Source organism: Epinephelus lanceolatus, chromosome 20 (genome assembly GCF_041903045.1).
Source record: "Epinephelus lanceolatus isolate andai-2023 chromosome 20, ASM4190304v1, whole genome shotgun sequence".
Lineage (NCBI taxonomy): Eukaryota > Metazoa > Chordata > Actinopteri > Perciformes > Serranidae > Epinephelus > Epinephelus lanceolatus.
The window spans coordinates 6835842-6855792 of record NC_135753.1 but is presented as its reverse complement, the minus strand read 5'-3'; the positions used below and the strand labels follow the sequence as shown (position 1 = coordinate 6855792).

Here is a 19951-nt window from a genome sequence, read left to right as displayed (position 1 = left end):
GCTCCGCCACAACCGTGCGTAATAGTCACGCGTAATGACCACTCCTTGTCAGTTAGACTGCACGTCTTTCATGTTTGTCTCACTGACAGGTGGAGAGCCTACAGACAGGTACCCATTGCTCCGCCACTGACTGCTCTTGTCCTGTCCTCTCCCTCTTCTTTCTCTCCTGTCCTCTCTATCATTAAACTCTGAGCTTAATCATTAGCTTTTAGCTTAGCAGCACTCGTAATTGAGTAGGCTTTTGAACAATGCAAGAGAAATGTTGCAGACAGTTTATATTATCAGCCTGGGCCTGGGGCTTGATGTAACAGTAAATGGGATGTGTTGTAACTTGTATAAGTTAAACTGTGTCTGTGTGAGTGAACATCTTACCCTGTAATGCGCGATGTGGACAGCGGTTCCAGCCACACACTGCTGCCAAGCAGCCCTGCCCGTTGGAAAGAGTGTGGGATATACCATTACTAGGAATGGGAGGGGGGGGACTAAATCTTTTAAGATTTAAATAGCACATTATTGCGCGATTATAATGAGCACCGCTTACATTGTGCTTTTAATAAATACTACTGCACTGTTCAAAAATTATTAATTGTGTCTCAAATGATTCTAGGGGGGTACAGCTTTACTGAAGGGGGAGTCATGTCCCCCCTGTCCCCCCCGGGATTTCTGCCCCTGACACATGAGTAGAAGCCCATAGGTGATGATTAAGCAGGATTTCATTTGTATATGTCTATATTTTGTTTGAAAATCCTCCAGATCCTACCTTTAACTTTAAATGCAATAGTTAATATATAAGTCGTGCAATTTTATTTGAGAAATTAAATAAATCAATTAATTAATTACAGACATTTAACAGCCTGAGGCTGGTTACACAAAACACATTCAGATTTTCCTAAAGTGAGTTATGTATTCATTAAAATGAAAAACAAAACACCCATTAGTCTTCTCCCTTGGGTTTCCTTAAAAGTATTCAAGGTTTTCTGCTTATCTTGCATTTACACTTAAGAAATCCCTTAATGCTGGTTCAAAGCAACGCTTACTTTTCTGGAAATGTTACGCTTTTCTTTGTTTAGGTTAAAATGCTATTAATAAGCTGATGGCACACTAAAATGTAATTGAATTCCATCAGAAATAAAAACTCAGAATTATAGCATTCTTATATGGTTCTAAGAAAACTCTGACCAATCATTGCTTTTGAATGCAATGATTGGTTGAGCATCCTGTCTGTCTTCCCCACGTGGAGGCCTCTGACTGGACAGACGTACCACTTACTTTTCCTCTTAGTAACGTTAACGCTACTATCTAACGTTAGCACTGTAACCTTATTCAAAACTCATCAGTGATCACTGACTCCGGTTGAGTTTTAAAATGCCGGGGTTGCGTTTGACTGTCTTGGTTGTAACGTTACACTCGCTCTCCTCTTCCGTGTATCTAACGTTACCTTGCCAATGCCTACATCTATCATAGACGAAATGTGGACGTAATGGAGGAGGGGGAGTAGGCCTTTGGAGGGAGGTGGAGTTGCAGGGGGAGGGGGGTGGGACTTTGGAGGGAGGCGGGAGTTGTGGATGTTCAAATTTTTTCTAAGTGCTGTGTGAAACGCAAGAAAGGTAAGAGTAGCTGAGTAGTGAATGCCTAATTGTTTTTCCTTAACTAAGAAAATGTTTTAAGGGATTCCCTGCAACACTTTTATTAAGTCCCTTAGCTAAGGGGAAAATAAGCCTTAAGTGAATTTTTTTTTAAGATGTTTTGTGCAACTGGCCCCAGAACAAAAATAGATAATAAATTCCATATTATATTTATTATTCATATACAGCTGTAGAATCACCCTAAAAAGCACCAGAAATCATTTTAATATCTGATATTATTTGTGTGGTAATTTATTCTCTAATTAAAGATTTCTCAATTGACTCCAGTGTTCTATTTTAAAATTTGGTTTCCATTTGAAACAGTTATTTTTTCTTGCTTACATTACTATTTATCCATTTTAGAGTTAAGGTTAAATTTAAACGAAGCATTCCAAGGACAGTTTTGTCAATTTTATCAGCAGTCGTGAAATAAAGTGTTTTGTTTTGTTTTTACAGCCAGCCTTCAGTTCCGGTGTGGCGGGGTCAACTTTTTTATAAAAAGAATAGCTATTTCATCCAAAATAGCATGAGTCAGAATCATCTAATGAGATCATACAGTATATAGGAACAATCATAACGGTCAGAGGGGGCAATTTCAGACTTTTCATGCTTTACTGATTATTTTTACATACTCTTACGGAGGGGACATTTTCAGTGCAGGGCATTTCCTTCTGACAGTGTATTTATTTTAACCATAGACATACGTATATACATATATGTATATATGTCTATGATTTTAACAGTGTGGTACAGGTTCTTTACTGAATTAAAGGATCTGAATACTTCCTCCACGGTGCCCTAACCTAACCTTTGCACTAACCGAGGAGGACATCGTTACGGGAGATACACTGCGAAGGGGGAACCAACTTCGTCAAAACACCTAGTGGTGAGTGGCTTCTGCGCACGCGTCGCAGTAGGGTTGTAACGGAAGCAGCACGGCAGCGCTCACAGCCTGGCTGTCTGACTGACACTGAATGAGAACGCACTGATTTCGACTCCAAAAATGCTGAAATTTCTACCTAAACTGATGCTGCTAGCGCTGTTAGCTTTCCCGGCGACCATCCTTATCAAAGGTAAGTTTTGCTCACGGAGGTCGAGACACTGTTTAATTAGCTAGTAAGCTTTAACACGCTAGTGTTAGCTCCTCGGCTAACTAGCCTCTGTGGGGGTAAAAGGGGAAGGCCGTTCTCCATTTGACATGTGCTAGCTGAAAGTAACTGTGAATATAAAAATGAGATCACTCTTTCAGGGAAATTAAAAAGTATTTACCTATGGCATTTCTTTCTTTGAGTGTTAAACTGTCAACAAGTATAATTTAAAGTTTGCTACCTGTTTTGAGTTTATCCGCCTGCTTAGACTGACGTGTCCTTACTGTCTGCTAGCTGTTAGCTGTTAGCTGGGAAGCTAAGTAGCGCTGCTAACTGTCAGTCAGTTTCCTGGACACATGACCCGTTAAACTTCTGTTTTAGTATAGTCTAATCTCTCTAGTAACTACATTTAATATCGACTGTAATCGATACACACATTTAAAAGTTGCATTGAACTGACTATAGCTATTACACCTAACATTAATGGTGCAGGTGTAGTAGGATCACTGGTCGTTGTTGTTAATGGCCACTAACTTCAGTAGTCATTTCAGCACACATGTATTTTTAATATGACTAAGGCCTGCCGTTAAATATGTTCTGATTCACTGTAATGATGACTGTGATAGGGTCTCTGGGCTAGTAGATCTGTGGGTAATGCTGAGCTCTCACATTATAAGGTTGAGATTTATCGGTAAGTAGCTTAAGAGCAATAGCCTCAGGATGCAGCTGTAGGAGGAGATTTTTGGGTTACACTGAGCTTATATGAAGCTATAGTTTGTCTTGTATATTTGGATACTGAGGAACACTGCTGCAGATATCTTGTGATCGTAAATGACATAAAAGTTTCCAAAGGAACAACATATTGAGCCAGTTGTTTCAGCCAAATGTGTGTAAAATGATGCACAGGGTTTTTGTAATTTACTTAATTGGTGCATTAGGAATGGGCAATATAGATAAAGTGCTGTATCATGGTATACAATATGGAATTGTTCACATTTACATTTTATGCAAGATCAATATGTATACTGCCCAAGACAAATTTCCCTTGTGGGACAATAAAGTTTATCTTATCTTATCTTATCTTATCTTAATCTTATTGTTATAATAAATTATGGCGGAACTCAGCCGAGGATCTGTTAATGGATAAAACGACCTGACGGGATGTCAGTTTTTTGCTAATGCAGAGAATTTAATACTCGTGAGATCAAAACACTTCATCACATTGATGCTAAGGCCCTTAAAGTCCAGTATTACAATAAGGATTAAGATTAAGGATTAACCTCTGGATGTCATAGATCATTGCCCACAATGATCTATGACATCCAGAGGTCTTAAAGGGTGAGCTTAAAAACTGAGAGATTTTTTTTTTTTTAACAAATGCTTTACTGAGAAATATTTTTCAGACCATTCAAGTTCCCAGAAATTTCATTTATGCCCAGTTTCCAGTTTTATAAGGTACACTTACAGCTACAGCTAATGCAGTCTAATAGTCCTCTAATAGTAAATCCAACCTTCATGACGTTTATATTGTTTATAGGTTTTTAACCACTTCAAAGAGGTGTTTGATTCAACTGTATGGGGAGTTTAAAGGATGCTGTTGAATTGCTTTGCTTTTTACTGAAAGTTGTTTCTAATATTTAGTCTAACCTTATCAATAGAACTTGAGAAAGTATGAAACACAATAATGAACATACTAGGGTTTACGGCAGGGTATGTGCAAGTCTACTTTCATTCTAAGTGTCAGCAGAATTTACAGCATTAAGATGAGTTGAAGGTGTTGTAGGTGTCAGCAGGCAACATCATTTGCAGCTATTTGTGTCTGCACAGTCTGACTTAGAGCCCAAGATGAATATCTGTAATCTTTGTCAACCTCCTTTACAGTAAGTGAGGATGAAAGAGGCAAATGATGCTTTCATGTCTCGCCCCAACATCTTCTTCATGTGGAAATGTGTTGAACCACGGAAGAAAATTACATTCTGAAGACCTTTTTTGTGACTGTTTCTTTGCCTTGTTCTTGTATTTTTTGTGGGTGAGGGAGAAAAGTGGGGGTGTGTTTGGATTACCAGTTTTCTTTAGTTGCTGCTTGTGGCAAAAACATCAAAGAGCTCTCGACAGAAAGCTATTTCTAAGGAGTCTTAACCTAAAAAATCTCTCTCAGTGTGTACTGTCTATATAAAAACTCTTCTTTAAAAAAAGGTTGTGTTTTAACAATTTTTCATCAGGGCCGGTGGTGAGTGCGCAGGATCTGACTGAGGATGAGGAGGCTGAGGCTGTTGATGAAGATGTTGTGGATGATGTGACGGCTGAGGACGAGGATGACGAGGCGGAAGTGGAAGATGATGAGAATGCAGAACTGGTGAGTGACTAAGTAATTACATATCAGCAAATGACAGCTGCATCTTGTCCAGTAGATAAACCAGCTAAAAGGGCTGTGTCTAGATTTTTGGGGGCCCTATGCAAAATCTTGTTTTGTCCCTCTATGTCAGTCACTCAGAAATACACACCAAATCTGCATCATATTCCATATGCATATGAGACCAAACTCTGCCTTTCACACATAAAATAAACATTTTAATTTACTTTAGCTGCATTGGCAACATAAAAACAAAGTGAGACAGAGTTTTTTTCTTCAGTATTTAACAACTGAACATGTAAGGAGAGATAAAGCATCCACAAAAGAGCAATGAAAAATATGTCAGGAGGAGTCTTGAGAGAAAATATAATACAGATCAATGAGGTTTGCTTGAATAGAACAACATAACAGACTCACTCATTTGATACATCCACAAAATCTGGCCAAAGGCTTTTACATGTTTGAGCCACTTGGTCCAGAATTTAATGAAGACATTTTTCTGAAGATGCAGAGAAAAATAAATATTTTCTATGAAATAAAGCATTAAGTACGGGGCTTGACGCTAACTTTTTCCCCAAGGAGCACATGTGCTCCTAAGTTGAAAAAGTAAGGAGCGCACAAAGAACTTTAGGGGCACAATGTAAATTGATCAAATAATGTGTTTTCCGTAATAAACGTGATGCAAATAGACATTTACAAGCAAAATTATTTAATGAATTTGTATACAAAATGTACAGAAAGGTAAAATTATCAAGTTTTGAAAAAGTATTGCAATTTAATTTTGTCTTTAAAGTTATTGTCTTATATATATTATCTTTGCAATATGATTATCTTATATAATGTTATTACTATCCTAAAACATTCTCCAGGTCCTCTGAAACTCTGCAGGACTTATTTCCACCCTGCCCAGCAGCGGTACTGTGGCGAACGGTCCCTAACTGCGTGAAATTAAAAAAAATTTAAATTCGAGTGCAGGCTGGCGGAGCGCAGACGCCGCGGCCCTCTCGCACGCCGCTCAGCTCGGCGGCAGAGCAGTGCGCTCTTGCGCCGCGGCTGCTGAAGTTGCTCCAACATTTGCGGTTAGATTATCATATTTTTTTATTGACAAAAATATAGGCTGCTTCGGCTGATTTTTTTTTTTTATGCGCACATGTGCCCCTAAATATTTTTTACAGTTCGCACACACCTATTTTTAGTCACAAATGCGAGTGAAACGCTTGTACTGTCGAGCCCTGCAGTATATCTATCCACTCCTGGGCAATGGGGGGTTCAGGAAGCACTTTTTACAAGTGGATATTAAAATAGCAAATATATGTTCATCAGGACGCTTTGCCTAAAAATCAACATTTCCTGAAAATGATGTGGAAAATGGCCGTGTTCTTCTCTGATTGAGGTCCTGGAACTCATTAGATGTACAGTACAGGCCAAAAGTTTGGACACACCTTCTCATTCAATGCGTTTTCTTTATTTTCATGACTATTTACATTGCAGATTCTCACTGAAGGCATCAAAACTATGAATGAACACATGTGGAGTTATGTACTTAACAAAAAAAGGTGAAATAACTGAAAACATGTTTTATATTCTAGTTTCTTCAAAATAGCCACCCTTTGCTCTGATTACTGCTTTGCACACTCTTGGCATTCTCTCCATGAGCTTCAAGAGGTAGTCACCTGAAATGGTTTTCCAACAGTCTTGAAGGAGTTCCCAGAGGTGTTTAGCACTTGTTGGCCCCTTTGCCTTCACTCTGCGGTCCAGCTCACCCCAAACCATCTCGACTGGGTTCAGGTCCGGTGACTGTGGAGGCCAGGTCATCTGCCGCAGCACTCCATCACTCTCCTTCTTGGTCAAATAGCCCTTACACAGCCTGGAGGTGTGTTTGGGGTCATTGTCCTGTTGAAAAATAAATGATCGTCCAACTAAACGCAAAGCGGATGGGATGGCATGTCGCTGCAGGATGCTGTGGTAGCCATGCTGGTTCAGTGTGCCTTCAATTTTGAATAAATCCCCAACAGTGTCACCAGCAAAACACCCCCACACCATCACACCTCCTCCTCCATGCTTCACAGTGGGAACCAGGCATGTGGAATCCATCCGTTCACCTTTTCTGCGTCTCACAAAGACACGGCGGTTGGAACCAAAGATCTCAAATTTGGACTCATCAGACCAAAGCACAGATTTCCACTGGTCTAATGTCCATTCCTTGTGTTTCTTGGCCCAAACAAATCTCTCCTGCTTGTTGCCTCTCCTTAGCAGTGGTTTCCTAGCAGCTATTTGACCATGAAGGCCTGATTGGCGCAGTCTCCTCTTAACAGTTGTTCTAGAGATGGGTCTGCTGCTAGAACTCTGTGTGGCATTCATCTGGTCTCTGATCTGAGCTGCTGTTAACTTGTGATTTCTGAGGCTGGTGACTCGGATGAACTTATCCTCAGAAGCAGAGGTGACTCTTGGTCTTCCTTTCCTGGGTCGGTCCTCATGTGTGCCAGTTTCGTTGTAGCGCTTGATGGTTTTTGCGACTCCACTTGGGGACACATTTAAAGTTTTTGCAATTTTCCGGACTGACTGACCTTCATTTCTTAAAGTAATGATGGCCACTGGTTTTTCTTTAGTTAGCTGATTGGTTCTTGCCATAATATGAATTTTAACAGTTGTCCAATAGGGCTGTCGGCTGTGTATTAACCTGACTTCTGCACAACACAACTGATGGTCCCAACCCCATTGATAAAGCAAGAAATTCCACTAATTAACCCTGATAAGGCACACCTGTGAAGTGGAAACCATTTCAGGTGACTACCTCTTGAAGCTCATGGAGAGAATGCCAAGAGTGTGCAAAGCAGTAATCAGAGCAAAGGGTGGCTATTTTGAAGAAACTAGAATATAAAACATGTTTTCAGTTATTTCACCTTTTTTTGTTAAGTACATAACTCCACATGTGTTCATTCATAGTTTTGATGCCTTCAGTGAGAATCTACAATGTAAATAGTCATGAAAATAAAGAAAACGCATTGAATGAGAAGGTGTGTCCAAACTTTTGGCCTGTACTGTATATCATAGAGAATCAGGAGGCTGTTGACCTCCGCGACCGTCTTCTCTCGTATTGTGATATAAGTATGTTAACTTTATTGAGAGGAGTTAAAAACAACTGCTTCCTTTCAATAAGGGAAGAAAAATGGTCTGAAAATGGTATGAATGTGTCATGATATACCTCTTTATATTAATATTGAAATAAACCGTGTGTGTCTAGACGGAAGAAAAAGAAGATGAAGAGGAAGAAGCGTTGGTTGGAGAGGTGAAAGCTTCCCCAAATGCTGACACCACCATCTTGTTTGTTAAAGGAGAAGGTAAGTTTCTCTAAAGTGTTGTGCCCTCTGTTGATCAACTGGAGATGGCCATAAAGAAAAGACAATGAACTCTTCTTCTCGTTTCACTCCAGACTTCCCTGCCAACAACATTGTCAAATTCCTGCTCGGCTTCAGCAACAAGGGATCAGAGAACTTCATTGTAGAGTCCCTGGACGCTTCTTTCCGTTACCCACAGGTACAAAAAAACACTTCCCTTTCTGCCTCACAATAACAACCATTCTCACTTCTCAGATGAATGATCTTTTCTTTGCATGTCTTTCTAACTTTCTGTTCTGTTCTTGTCAGGATTATCAATTCTACATCCAGAACTTCACAGCTCTCCAGCTCGGCATCGTGGTTCCCCCCAGCAGACAGGCTACCTTTGAGTACTCGTTCATCCCCGCAGAGCCAATGGGAGGGCGGCCGTTCGGACTCGTCATCAACCTCAATTACAAGGACAGCAATGTAAGTTTTTATTGGATAAATGCAGGTGTTGTCAGTGACATGTCTTGTATGGATGGAAGCTGCCAAATAAATGACCCCATGTATACATTTAGATAGTCACGTTAAATGTACAAAAAACATTAAAAACACAAATGTATGCATTAATTATTTGATATTTCTATGTAGTTTGATTTATTATTTATTACTTTTGTATAATTTTCCCCAATTGTTTACTTATCTATTAATTTTCCCTATTAATTTAATTAGTTTTTTTTTTAAGATTTAAATTCACTCTTTTTTAATGTTTGTAGTCCTCAAAGTTAGGTCTCAGAAATATTTAAAAATAATGACACCTAGTCCTAATTTTGTGTGTTCGCCTGTATTGTTGCACACAATAAGAGATGAGAGTTGGAGGACTCATCAGAATGCTGGCTTCTTAAAGTTTTCTACTAACATAGAATTACATTGCCAATTGTCTGCGAATGAGTGCAGTTAAACAGCACAGAAACTGGTGACTTTGTAACATGTATTTGATCGTTACTGGTGACCCTGAAAAGTTTTAAATTTGGATGAAAATGCAGATTGTTTTTCTAGCTAACCTGACATGTAAACAAAGACCGTGATAAGGCGGGCAGTAAGAGTAACCTGTATGTCTCTTTTTATTTTCTTATCTCGCCACTTTCTTCAACACTCTCTGACCTGTGACCTGCTCCAATATCTCCAATATCTGCTTGTTCTCTTTCTCTTCTCTCTCATCTTCCTTTGACTTTTGCTGTTGCCTTCTCTTAACATCTTTTTCTGCTTTCCTTTTTCCTCTTTTTTACCTTCTTTCTCCTCCTCTCCGTAGGGAAACATTTTCCAGGATGCAGTGTTCAACCAGACGGTCACCATCACAGAGAGAGAGGATGGCCTAGATGGAGAGACGTGAGTGTTTCCATCACTTTTACTGGTGTTTGTGTGATTAATTTATTTCCCTTACATCCCATCTTTTAATCCTGCATCTGATCTTCTCTCCCTCTCATATATTCATACACTCCTCTTTCTCTCCGTCTCTCCCAGAATCTTCATGTATGTCTTCCTGTCAGGCCTCGGGCTGCTGGTCATCGTAGGCCTTCACCAGCTGCTGGAGTCCAGAAAGGTAAAGATTACAACAGTGTTTACAACAGTGAGCCAGTTGTTTTTAAATCTGTCGTTTAATTTATTTAAAAAAAAACATCCAGTAAAACACCTGGCTCCACCTTTTTAAATGTAGGATTTTGCTAAATTTCTATCATTATAAACAAAACATTTGAAGAATTTCCCTTACAATCTTGAAAACTGTTTTGTACTCTATTTTTGACCTTTTGTAGACTAAAATGATTGATCAGTTCATCAGAAATCATCGATAGATGCATCAGTAATTAAAACAGTCATGTAGCAGCCTATAAAAATAAGGTTCTTGGATTGACATGGCAGATTAACTAGTCAGAGTTTACCACCACAGCAGTAAACATGGAGGAAGTGCTGAATTTACATTAACAATAAATGGCAGTGGCACTGAATAAATTTACATGACTTCAAGGTTTCTTACTCTGTGTCTATGTGTGTGTGTTTCTGTGTACAGAGGAGGCGTCCAGCTCCCAAAGTGGAAATGGGAACTTCGAGCCACAATGACGTCGACTTGAGCTGGATCCCTCAGGAAACGCTCAACCAGATCAGTAAGTCACATCCAGCACTCATACACACACACACACACACACACACTTGTCAGCTCGCACACCAGCTTCTGTCCTCTGCACCGTTTTATTCTCTACAAACCTCAACCAGTTTATATGCTACGCTTCTGTGCTGTGTTTTCTGAAAGCCAACGTTCAGAGACTTAAAAAAACAAAAACAGAAACAAAACAAAAAACGTCTTTAAAATGTCTGATTGTATTGCATAGTTTTTGAAATGTTTTTAGCTGGTAGGTCAGGATATTGAACCTCAAATCTTCTTCAATAACTAGAGAATTCTGTTATTATTCAGTGTTTACCCTAGGATGGAATTGGAGCAGCGGAGGTGAAGCACGCGCACGAAAAAAAACATTTCACACGCACAAAACTTTTTTGTATGCTTGCAAAGCACAGCCTGCTGGGATGTTTCTATGTATCTGCTGGCACCAGAAGGGCTCTTTGGGACTAAGTACATACAGTATATTTGTGCACAGTAATGAGCAGGTGAAATGCCTGTCTAGCTTACATATGAGGTGTCTCAAGATTTAGGAAAATACAATTTTATTGAACATAATAAAAGTATAATCTTTAAAACAATTGGCATTTATTGAACAAAAATATATTAACAACCAATCCATATACAGTAAAATCACATAACATATATTAAAACAATCAAAAAGGTGTGTAGTGTTTGGGTATATAATATGGCCTGTTTAAGTGCTGGAGGTTGTTATTTATTTGACAATGCCTGAACGCAACACAGGCTCCGCTCCAACTGTGTGTGCGTGCTGTGCTGTGCTGCTGTGTGAGCAGCGTGTTTGACTGCGTAACAGCAGTCTTTTGATAGTCATTTACACACTGTCCATAACAATAACTATGTCAGATATCAAACTGTGTCGGGCTCGGGTCGGGTTCGGTCAGGAAAATGCCTGTGTGCGCATGTGTCTGTGTGCGCATGGGGGCAGAACTCCGCCGTGCGCGATGCAGAGAGCAGAGGAGAATTGTAAATGCGCGACCATGCAGAGACAGAAATGACATGCCATTGTGTAAATAAGATAAATAACATAAGGCTATTTAGTTTGTTCAATAAAAGGACAAGGTATAGACCTGTTCTATAGGAAAGGTAGCCTTAAATGACTTCTGTTGTGATCTGGCGCTTTATAGAAAATGAGACGAAAAAAAACAAAGATCTTTTCCTAATTTTCATAATTGCATATAGGGGAAACACTGTTATTATCAAGTATCAAATGTACAGTATGGAAAGCTCAAGGTGAATGTCTGTTCAGATTCTTACCCTTTTTGATCAGTTATAAAGTCCTGAATGATAAAATTAATTTCATCTTGTGTGCACAGAACAATCACCTATTGTGACCTTGGGGGCTCCATGAATATGTCCTGATCAATCAGAAACTTTTTCTAACTTTAAACGATATTTTAATTAAGAAAGTACTTAATTTAAACCTGATGCGTTAAGGTGCTTGGAATGTTTCATAAATGCAAAAAGCCCTTTAGATTAAAGCCGCAACAATTCCTCAGTCAATCAACAGAAAATAAACTATTTTTATAATTGAATAATGGTTTCACTAATTTTTTAAGCAAAACTGACAAACATTTCATTTTTCTTAAATGTGAGAATTTGATGCAGCTGTCAGACAAGAAACCAAACAGCTTTGGATTTTTGGACTGTTGGTCAGATAATATAAAACATTTGGAGATGTCACCCTGGGCTCTGCAAAATTACACAGGGCATGTTCCACTATTTTCTGACATATTATTTACAGAACATTTCATCAAATGAATAATGTGAAAATAATCAATCGGAATAAAAACTAAATAAATAAAAAGAAATAAAGAATAATCACTGGTTGCAACCCTATGTTTATAAGTATTGAGGAAAAAGATAGTATTGGGCCCAACTCTTAAATAGTGCAACCAAATTTGAGTGTCAGCAGCCCAAAATAATCATTATAACAAGCAAAACTCTCAGAAAATTAAAGCAGATAACAAACAAAAATGAAAAATGAATGTGCATATTCTAATGCATTGCTTTATACTACAAGTAGCGACATTATGAATTTAATAACGTTCCCAGTAGTGTGGTGGCAATGTCACTACTTTCTGTGTCAAATAGCTTTTCAGTAGTGAAGTTGATTAATTGACCAGATGTGCGGTAGCATCCACAAAAGTTAGAAGCTCTTTTTCCCAGGAAAAGCTCTGAAGTGCAGCAGACTCTTTTTCTGCAGAGGTGTGGCTAAAAGTATGGATAGTAAAACTGAGGATAGGTAATGTGACTGACGCCAGCGCCACATGGAGGCATGTAGACGATAGAATTACCACCTGTCCCCTATAAAACAGGATTGTCCCATATTGAAAAATAAAATGACCTGTCCCTTATTGATTCAGTAAGGGACGCAGCTTGTCCCATATTTCTGTGCACACAATATTCTGCTGCATAAACTATGTTTTCACCTGCTGGGAATGACATGAGAAATATTAAACAAAAAGAGTTTCACAAGACATCGTGGAGAAATAGTAAATCAGAATTTGTGGAGGGAGAATGTCACATGATGGCAGGTTTGTCACTCAGTGTCATTGTTGCCATGGTTTTCAAGACTCTGCTCAGGACCACTGTTAGCGCGCGCACTGACAAGCTGACTGACTGATAAAGTTATCTGAAGGTCCAATTACGCTCGGATGTTAAACTTATAGAGCTTATGGATTTATGAAGCGTCACGTGCATTTATATCTCAGTCATTGTGGGACTGGGCGCACATGCACCAGCTTTGTTGACACTCCCACATTGAGACATAAATTGATGGAAAAACACCCTTCAATCAGTTTGCAAATCAATATCTGTGCCCACTCCACCACTCATTAGACCTGTCGACTAAAAATAGGGCAGCGAGGAAGTGCAGTTTTACAGACTGTCTCGCACCAACGTGATTCTCTGACAGAACAGCTGTCATTACATGCGACCTTTACGTATGCCAGTAGCTATTGATAGCACCTGTGCCACTAATTCATTACATGTAGGCCTATCTGCAAACCATCATTGTGGTGGTATTTCAGTCTTTAGTATAAAACGTTGATTATTGATTCATTTATAGCTCTACACAGAGGTAACGTAAGCGGGTTGTGTAACAGAAATAAACATCCATGTGAAACACAGTGCGCTGTATAGTTGTACTGGATTTAATGAAATCTCGAGGGAAATAATTTGCCTCCAAGCTTTTTAGTAATCGAATTATTCGAGTTACTCAAGGAATCGTTTCAGCCCTGCTTAAAATTGAGGTAAGGATGTTTTACCGTACAACATAAAGTAGATATAAACATGCCCGAAAAAGTTGTAGTAACTGTCAAAGCGTTTGCAGTCTGGAGCTCAACCGAACAAAATAGTGGAAAGCTTTTACCAAAAAGGTGACAAAACATTTCACCAGATGACAAGAAAACCACATGAGGATTAAAAACTTGTCACTCCTTGAAGCGATTGATTGATGCTCGGTCCAAACTCTTAAACTTTGTGTCTGTTGATGTTTGTGTCCTCACAGAATGAGCTGATGTGTATGTGCAGGTGTCTCTGTTCTCTTCCTGCTTCACCTGTTCCTGTATGAACTTTAACCTCCACTGTGCATGGGGATCACTCACTCTTTTCTTTTTCTCTCTATGCCTTCCTTGCTGTCATGTTTCCCTGCGTCTTCAGTGCAGAGTCGCAGAGGTGAGGTCTGCTTTGTGTGTGTGTGTGTGTGTGTGTGTGTGTGTGTGTGTGTGTGTGTGTGTGTGTGTGTGTGTGTGTGTGTGTGTGTGCGAGAGAGAGAGACAGAACACTCTTTAAATTTAATACTGATGTTGAATTTCTAACTTTGATACAGTACCTTCAAAAATATTGATATTCAATACCATTTTCAATATCATGAGGAAAAATTTTCATTGAGGGCACAATATTTAAAATTCTTATTAAAATAAAAATAAAACAAGGCTATAACATGTCAGTGTCAACATTTCTTTTAGTGGTTAGCAGAATACAGCAGAATGACTGTTGTAAGCATCAAGAATAGGCAAGAATGTGCAGCTGGTACAGGTGTATTACTAATGAGGAAAATGAGTATTGAAACTGGTTAAATACTCAGAATTGATATGTATTGATAAATCAGTATTTTTGACAGCACTACTTGGTTTTCATTTTTCGTCTTTGAGACAAGCTGACGTAAGCTTGTGACATGCTAACGTCAAGGCAACGTGATCTTGGTTGTTGATTGATTTTCCTGCTGGACCATGTCCAGTTGTGTCTAGAAGCTGTTATTGATGTTTTTTTTTTTTTGTTTTTTTTTTTTACTGTCGCTGTTCCCTGTTATAGTCATTCCCCAGCTGCAAGTACACTGCTACATGATGATGTTGTAAATTTCTCCCAGATTGCAGATCATATTCCTGCTGGAACACGTCTGGTTATGTTTACCATGGAAAGTGCAGCTATACTCCGTTACAGTCATTCCCTAGCTGCAAGTACACTGCTACATGTAGCAACATACTAATGTCGTGATCTTGGTTGCCCATGTCTTCTAAATTTGCTCCCCAATTTGGGGTCACCTTTTTCACTGTAGAAATGCCACTATTCTTCGTTATACTTGTTGCCCAGCTGCAATGACAGTGAAGAGATGCCGAGATGTGTCAGACCTGGAAACACTGACCAATCAGAGCAGACTGGGCTTTTTTGAGAGGGGGGCTTAGAGAGGAAGACACTAAAAGTGTTTTAGGCAGAGGCTGAATTCAGGTGTTCCAGCACAGGACAGTATGAGGAAAATGACGTGTTTTTAATGCTTGTGAACATGTTTTAGTAGAAACCCAAAATACAAATGTGAACCCGAAAATGAGCAGGATAGGTCCCCTTTAACCTAATTCCAACAAAAGACTGAATGTGCCTGAATATGACTTTTTGTGTTTATTTCTCCGTCTTCCCCAGACAAAGCGTCTCCCAAAAGATCTCCTCGCAAAAGAAGCCAGAAACGCTCGGCTGGCTCGGACGAGTGACGGGTGCCTTACACCACGGCGACAAATCTTCACCCACCCGTCTACGTAGGAGGAGGAGGAGGGCTGTGAGCGCCACGCTGAGCGTACTCTGCCCTCTCTACTGAGAAACTTTAACCAGTGCCAAGCACAGCGATGGCTGGCTCTCTACTTTCAGCTTAAAAACTGTTGAACACACACACACACACACACACACACACACACACACACACACACACAGTCCGTTTTGTTTAACAAGTAACGAGTTCTCTGCAGCCGTCACATGAGGAAGAAAAGTGAGAAGGATCACACAGGTGTGTTGGGTTTAAAGGCACGTGAGGACATTTTTCTCTAGAGGTTGTTGCTGTTCTTTCAGATTTACATTTGTTGAAGCCTTAGTGAGATAACTGCTGATGTGATCATTGTGAGACCGTTTTGATTGTTTTGTTCATTACCTACCACTCTAGTGTAGGGCTGGAACTAAATGTGGATTCATCAATTAGTTGACTAGCTAAAGTTATTAGTTGACAAATTGTTAAAGTCAAGAAAAGTACCCCAAAGTTCTGGTTCCAGTCACTAAAATTTCCTTCTTTGTCACTTATTTTCTACATTTTAGTTCAAATGTGACCCAACGAGTATTTTACAGATGACAGGATGATGGAAATAGTTGTTAGTTGCAGCCCTACTCTGGTGACAAATGCAGTTAATGTTTTGGATTTTTTTTAATCTATTTTGTAGATTCTGTCTGCATATTTTAGATTTTGTAGAGCTCTCTTCTAGCAGCTCTGTTGCCCCTTTCCTGCTTTGCTTTGCTCATGTTACTGCACAGATCCTAAAGGAAAGTCTGATCCTGGTGTCGCTCTTTCACCACACCACCAATGCTCCGTCTCAAAAAGTCTGCAAGGACTCTGTGCCGTCCGCCTGTTGAAATTTAGAGACCCCACCAGACCTTTTGAGCCCCTTGTGCAAGAACGAGAACAGCATGAGGCAACATCCCATATTTCCTAATGTTCACTTAAATGGGAGACATGAATTAGACATGGAAGGAGCTTGGAAGAACATACACCCAGCAGCAATCACTGTGTGTAGTTTCTTATGTTTGGATGGCATGACAACATTGTTCTTGTTTCGCTGCGATGTTTCAAAGAGCGTTTGAGCTCTGTGGTCTAAAGCTGCCTACAAACATGGCGATTAATACGCACAATAGGTCTCATTGAAGTGGTTGAAGTTGTGTAAAAACTGTTGCTGATCTACTGTCAACAGAAAATAGACATTTCCTTGTTCCACGTTTGAGATTTTGTGATTGTTTTGCATTTGAACGTCACATTTAGGAAGGAGAGGCACAGAAGAAATGATTAACTGATTAGGAAAAACTCTTTGATGCAAAAATTTGCTGGTTCTGACATCTTAAATGTAAATCTTTGCTGGTTTTATTAGACTCCTGTGATGGTCTTTGGGTTTTTGACTGTTAAATGGAAAACACAAGCAAGTTAAAGACATTAATTTAGGCTCTGGGTAACTGATGGGCTTTTTCTTTTTTCTGACAACAATTAAAAAGAAAAAATGGGCAGATTAATAGATGATTTGAACTAGGAGCTAACATAACATAAGCAAGTTGATCATTTGGTTCCTCATCAGATCTGTGGACAGGAAATAAGTGAAGAGGACAAGTCAGCAGAGTTGAGCTATACCTGCTCTTTAACCCCAACACCCTAAGTTTAAACCCCGACAGGATGAGGGGGTAGAGAGGTCTCATCATGTGAAAAAACATCATTGAATGTCACCTAACAGGCCAGGTTATCATGAATGAACAAGATGTTTTAGTTTCTCTTGTTAAACAGCAACAAGAATTGAAATCTTTAAATCCTCAACGTGTGCCTGTTTTCTACTTTTCTGTCTGTAAATGTGTTTACTTCTGGCTTTTCTCCACAAGCAGCTTGTTCAAAATCAGAACAGTAACTTAACAGATAGTGGGTCTTTTTGTTTTTCTTTTGAATTGTAAAAAAAAAAAAAAATACTGAACTGGCTAAAGCACTGGTGTAAATACTGGCTGATGGATGATGATGATGATGACGTGAGAGCAAAAATTACTGAGCTAATTTATTTGAATGACAGATTGGGGTGAAATGGGGGGTTTGTGCACTGTGTTTTTTGTTTGTTGTGGGGGGTTTTCTTTACCACTAGGGGATGACTCTATGGAAGCCCATTTTAGCTTGAAAGTCATTATGACAAACTTTAGTGAAATAATGACTTCCTTATTTCAAAGTAATTACTTGGTATCTCAAAGCAATGACATAGTAACTTAAAATTAATGAGAAACTTTTTCAAAATAATTACATAGCACTTTGAAAGAAACTCTCAAAATATTGACTTCGTATCTAAAAAAAAAATAATATCAGAAATGAGACAGTCAAAATAATAACTTAGTATTTCAAATTAATGACAAACTCAGAATATTGACTTCATATGTCAAAATAGGCCCAAGTCAGAATTAGAAATTAAGAAAGTTTCTTATTTTGAGATACTTTGTCATTCTTTCAAGATATGAGTCATTATTTTGAGAAAGTTTCTCATTCAAACTAAAAGGATTTTTTTCATTACATCGGCAGAAATGGGCTTACATACGACACTTACTGTACAGGTCTTGGACTTGGTTTAAAGTTCCTTTGCTGCAGCGTTTGGTCATTTAAAGCTTTGTGGCTTTGTGAGTAACTGACCTCAGAGTTTGGATCTGAACTGTAGCTGCATGTTGGACTCTTAAATGTACTGCAGATAATCCAAGCAGGCAGTATAAACAGAAAACACATGATCCAAGCGTGAGTACACAGCTGAGGTTTGTTGATACCACTTGTTCACCCACAGAGAACTGAGCTGATGTTTAGTTTTTTTGTTTGTTTGTTTGTTTTCTAAAATAACGGGACTGTCATTCATAGATTCGAGCTTTTACTTTCATTTGCTTTTAAATGTGCAGGAAATAAACTTTGATGATTTGCTGTAGGCCCTGTACCTCCTTTATTGCTTTTGATTTTTCCCTCTCTAATGATAATTTAAAATGAAAATTTCTCTGGGAGTCGATGTTGAAAAAGATCAACTTAATCTGCCAAAATAGCGAAAAACAATTAGTTGATTGAAAGAAAATAGCTTAATTATTTTAAATTGTCACTTTTCATGTTTTAAACATTCAAACTTCTGCTAATGCTTTTCTTTGTCATGTTAAAAATATATTTAATATTTTTGGCAGTTAGGCAAAACCAAGAATTTGAAGACATCATTTGTACTCAGGAAAACTACATTTTCTACATTTAATTTTATAGACAAGGTCTATAAGGTCTAATTGAGGTCATAACTGACTGACTAACTGATGGATCGTTAAATCATTTTCATAGGTTTCTTTAAGAAAAAAAAAAGTTATCAGGCAAACTTTTTTTATGCTGCTAGTTTGGCCAGTTCTCTCTTGTAACACAGATCAGGAAACTAGAAGAAACTAAGAAACTTCCTGGTTTAATGGTCCAATGTGTAAGATTCAGGGAGATTTAGTGGTGTCTAGCAGTGAGGATTGCAGATTTCAGCCAGCTGAAACTTTTTCTGGTTAGAATTCCCTCAGTTTTTATTGTTCAGAATGTTTTTACTGGGAGCCCAATTATCCACAGAGGTGTCTTCCTCTCCAAAACTAACAAACAACAAAAAAAAAAGGAAAAAAAAAACTGACCAAATTCTTAAAATGAGTTAAGCCATCTAGTCAGGTTCACGATGTCCTGATTTCAACCTTCGTTCAAAAGCTGCCATCTTGGACTTTCCAAATTTCAACCACCCACAACCTGTTTTAGCTGGACCCCTCATGATTGATCAAATGGGTCCTGAGTTTAGTAGTTAATAGCAATTTTTAAAGCCAAAGAAACACATGGGACCATTCCCAGTACATTAAAAATAGAATCTGATGCTGCACTTGCCTATAATGTGTTTTTTATCAGGTAAATAACTGCTGTATCTATCGTTAATGTATCTCTTATTACTATACTTGGTAACAAGCCACGAAGCTGGCTTCAGAAAAACAATAGCAAAGGTAACCTGAGTGGCTAGTGTTAACCACTGGTTGACATACCTAGCTAATGTTAAACACAATAAGTTATTTGGCAGTTGTCAGTTGAGAATTTGATTGACAGCTAAGATATGGGCACAGACGAACAGTGTCATTCAGCCAGGTGACTCTTTCTATTGATCTGACAGAGCAGAATACTCTGGCAAGACAAAGGGAGGAGGTGTGTGATGAATGATAAAGAAGATAATAAATAAGGACTGCAGAAAATAACAATTGGTCATAATAAAAAAGATGCAGTGTTTTCAGACCTTAAATACTGCAAATAAAACAAGTTCATATTCATCTTTTTTATTTTGACAGTTAATATT

The 19951-nt window shown here is 38.7% G+C and overlaps 1 protein-coding gene across 2 annotated transcripts; it reads left to right on the top strand.

Annotated features, from left to right (window-relative positions):
- Positions 1 to 2527: 2527 nt before the first annotated feature.
- Positions 2528 to 18541, top strand: ssr1 (signal sequence receptor, alpha). 2 transcript variants are annotated; one of them, XM_033638867.2, is made up of 10 exons: positions 2528 to 2698; positions 4936 to 5069; positions 8311 to 8407; positions 8500 to 8603; positions 8714 to 8872; positions 9699 to 9775; positions 9911 to 9989; positions 10455 to 10548; positions 14244 to 14258; positions 15501 to 18541. In XM_033638867.2, exons 1-10 carry the CDS (start codon positions 2629 to 2631, stop codon positions 15566 to 15568), a joined length of 897 nt encoding a protein of 298 aa, XP_033494758.1. In that variant the 5' UTR covers positions 2528 to 2628; the 3' UTR covers positions 15569 to 18541. The 2 variants fall into 2 exon arrangements, with proteins under 2 accessions (XP_033494758.1, XP_033494760.1); XM_033638869.2 differs by lacking the exon at positions 14244 to 14258 and having other exon boundaries at positions 2530 to 2698.
- Positions 18542 to 19951: the final 1410 nt, after the last annotated feature.

Excerpts from the sequence above, each read along its gene's own strand:
- ssr1 (XM_033638867.2), top strand. The coding sequence starts at position 2,629 with ATGCTGAAATTTCTACCTAAACTGATGCTGCTAGCGCTGTTAGCTTTC. Across the intron at positions 5,070-8,310 it reads ATGATGAGAATGCAGAACTG|ACGGAAGAAAAAGAAGATGA; the intron begins GTGAGTGACTAA and ends GTGTGTGTCTAG. Across the intron at positions 9,990-10,454 it reads AGCTGCTGGAGTCCAGAAAG|AGGAGGCGTCCAGCTCCCAA; the intron begins GTAAAGATTACA and ends TTCTGTGTACAG.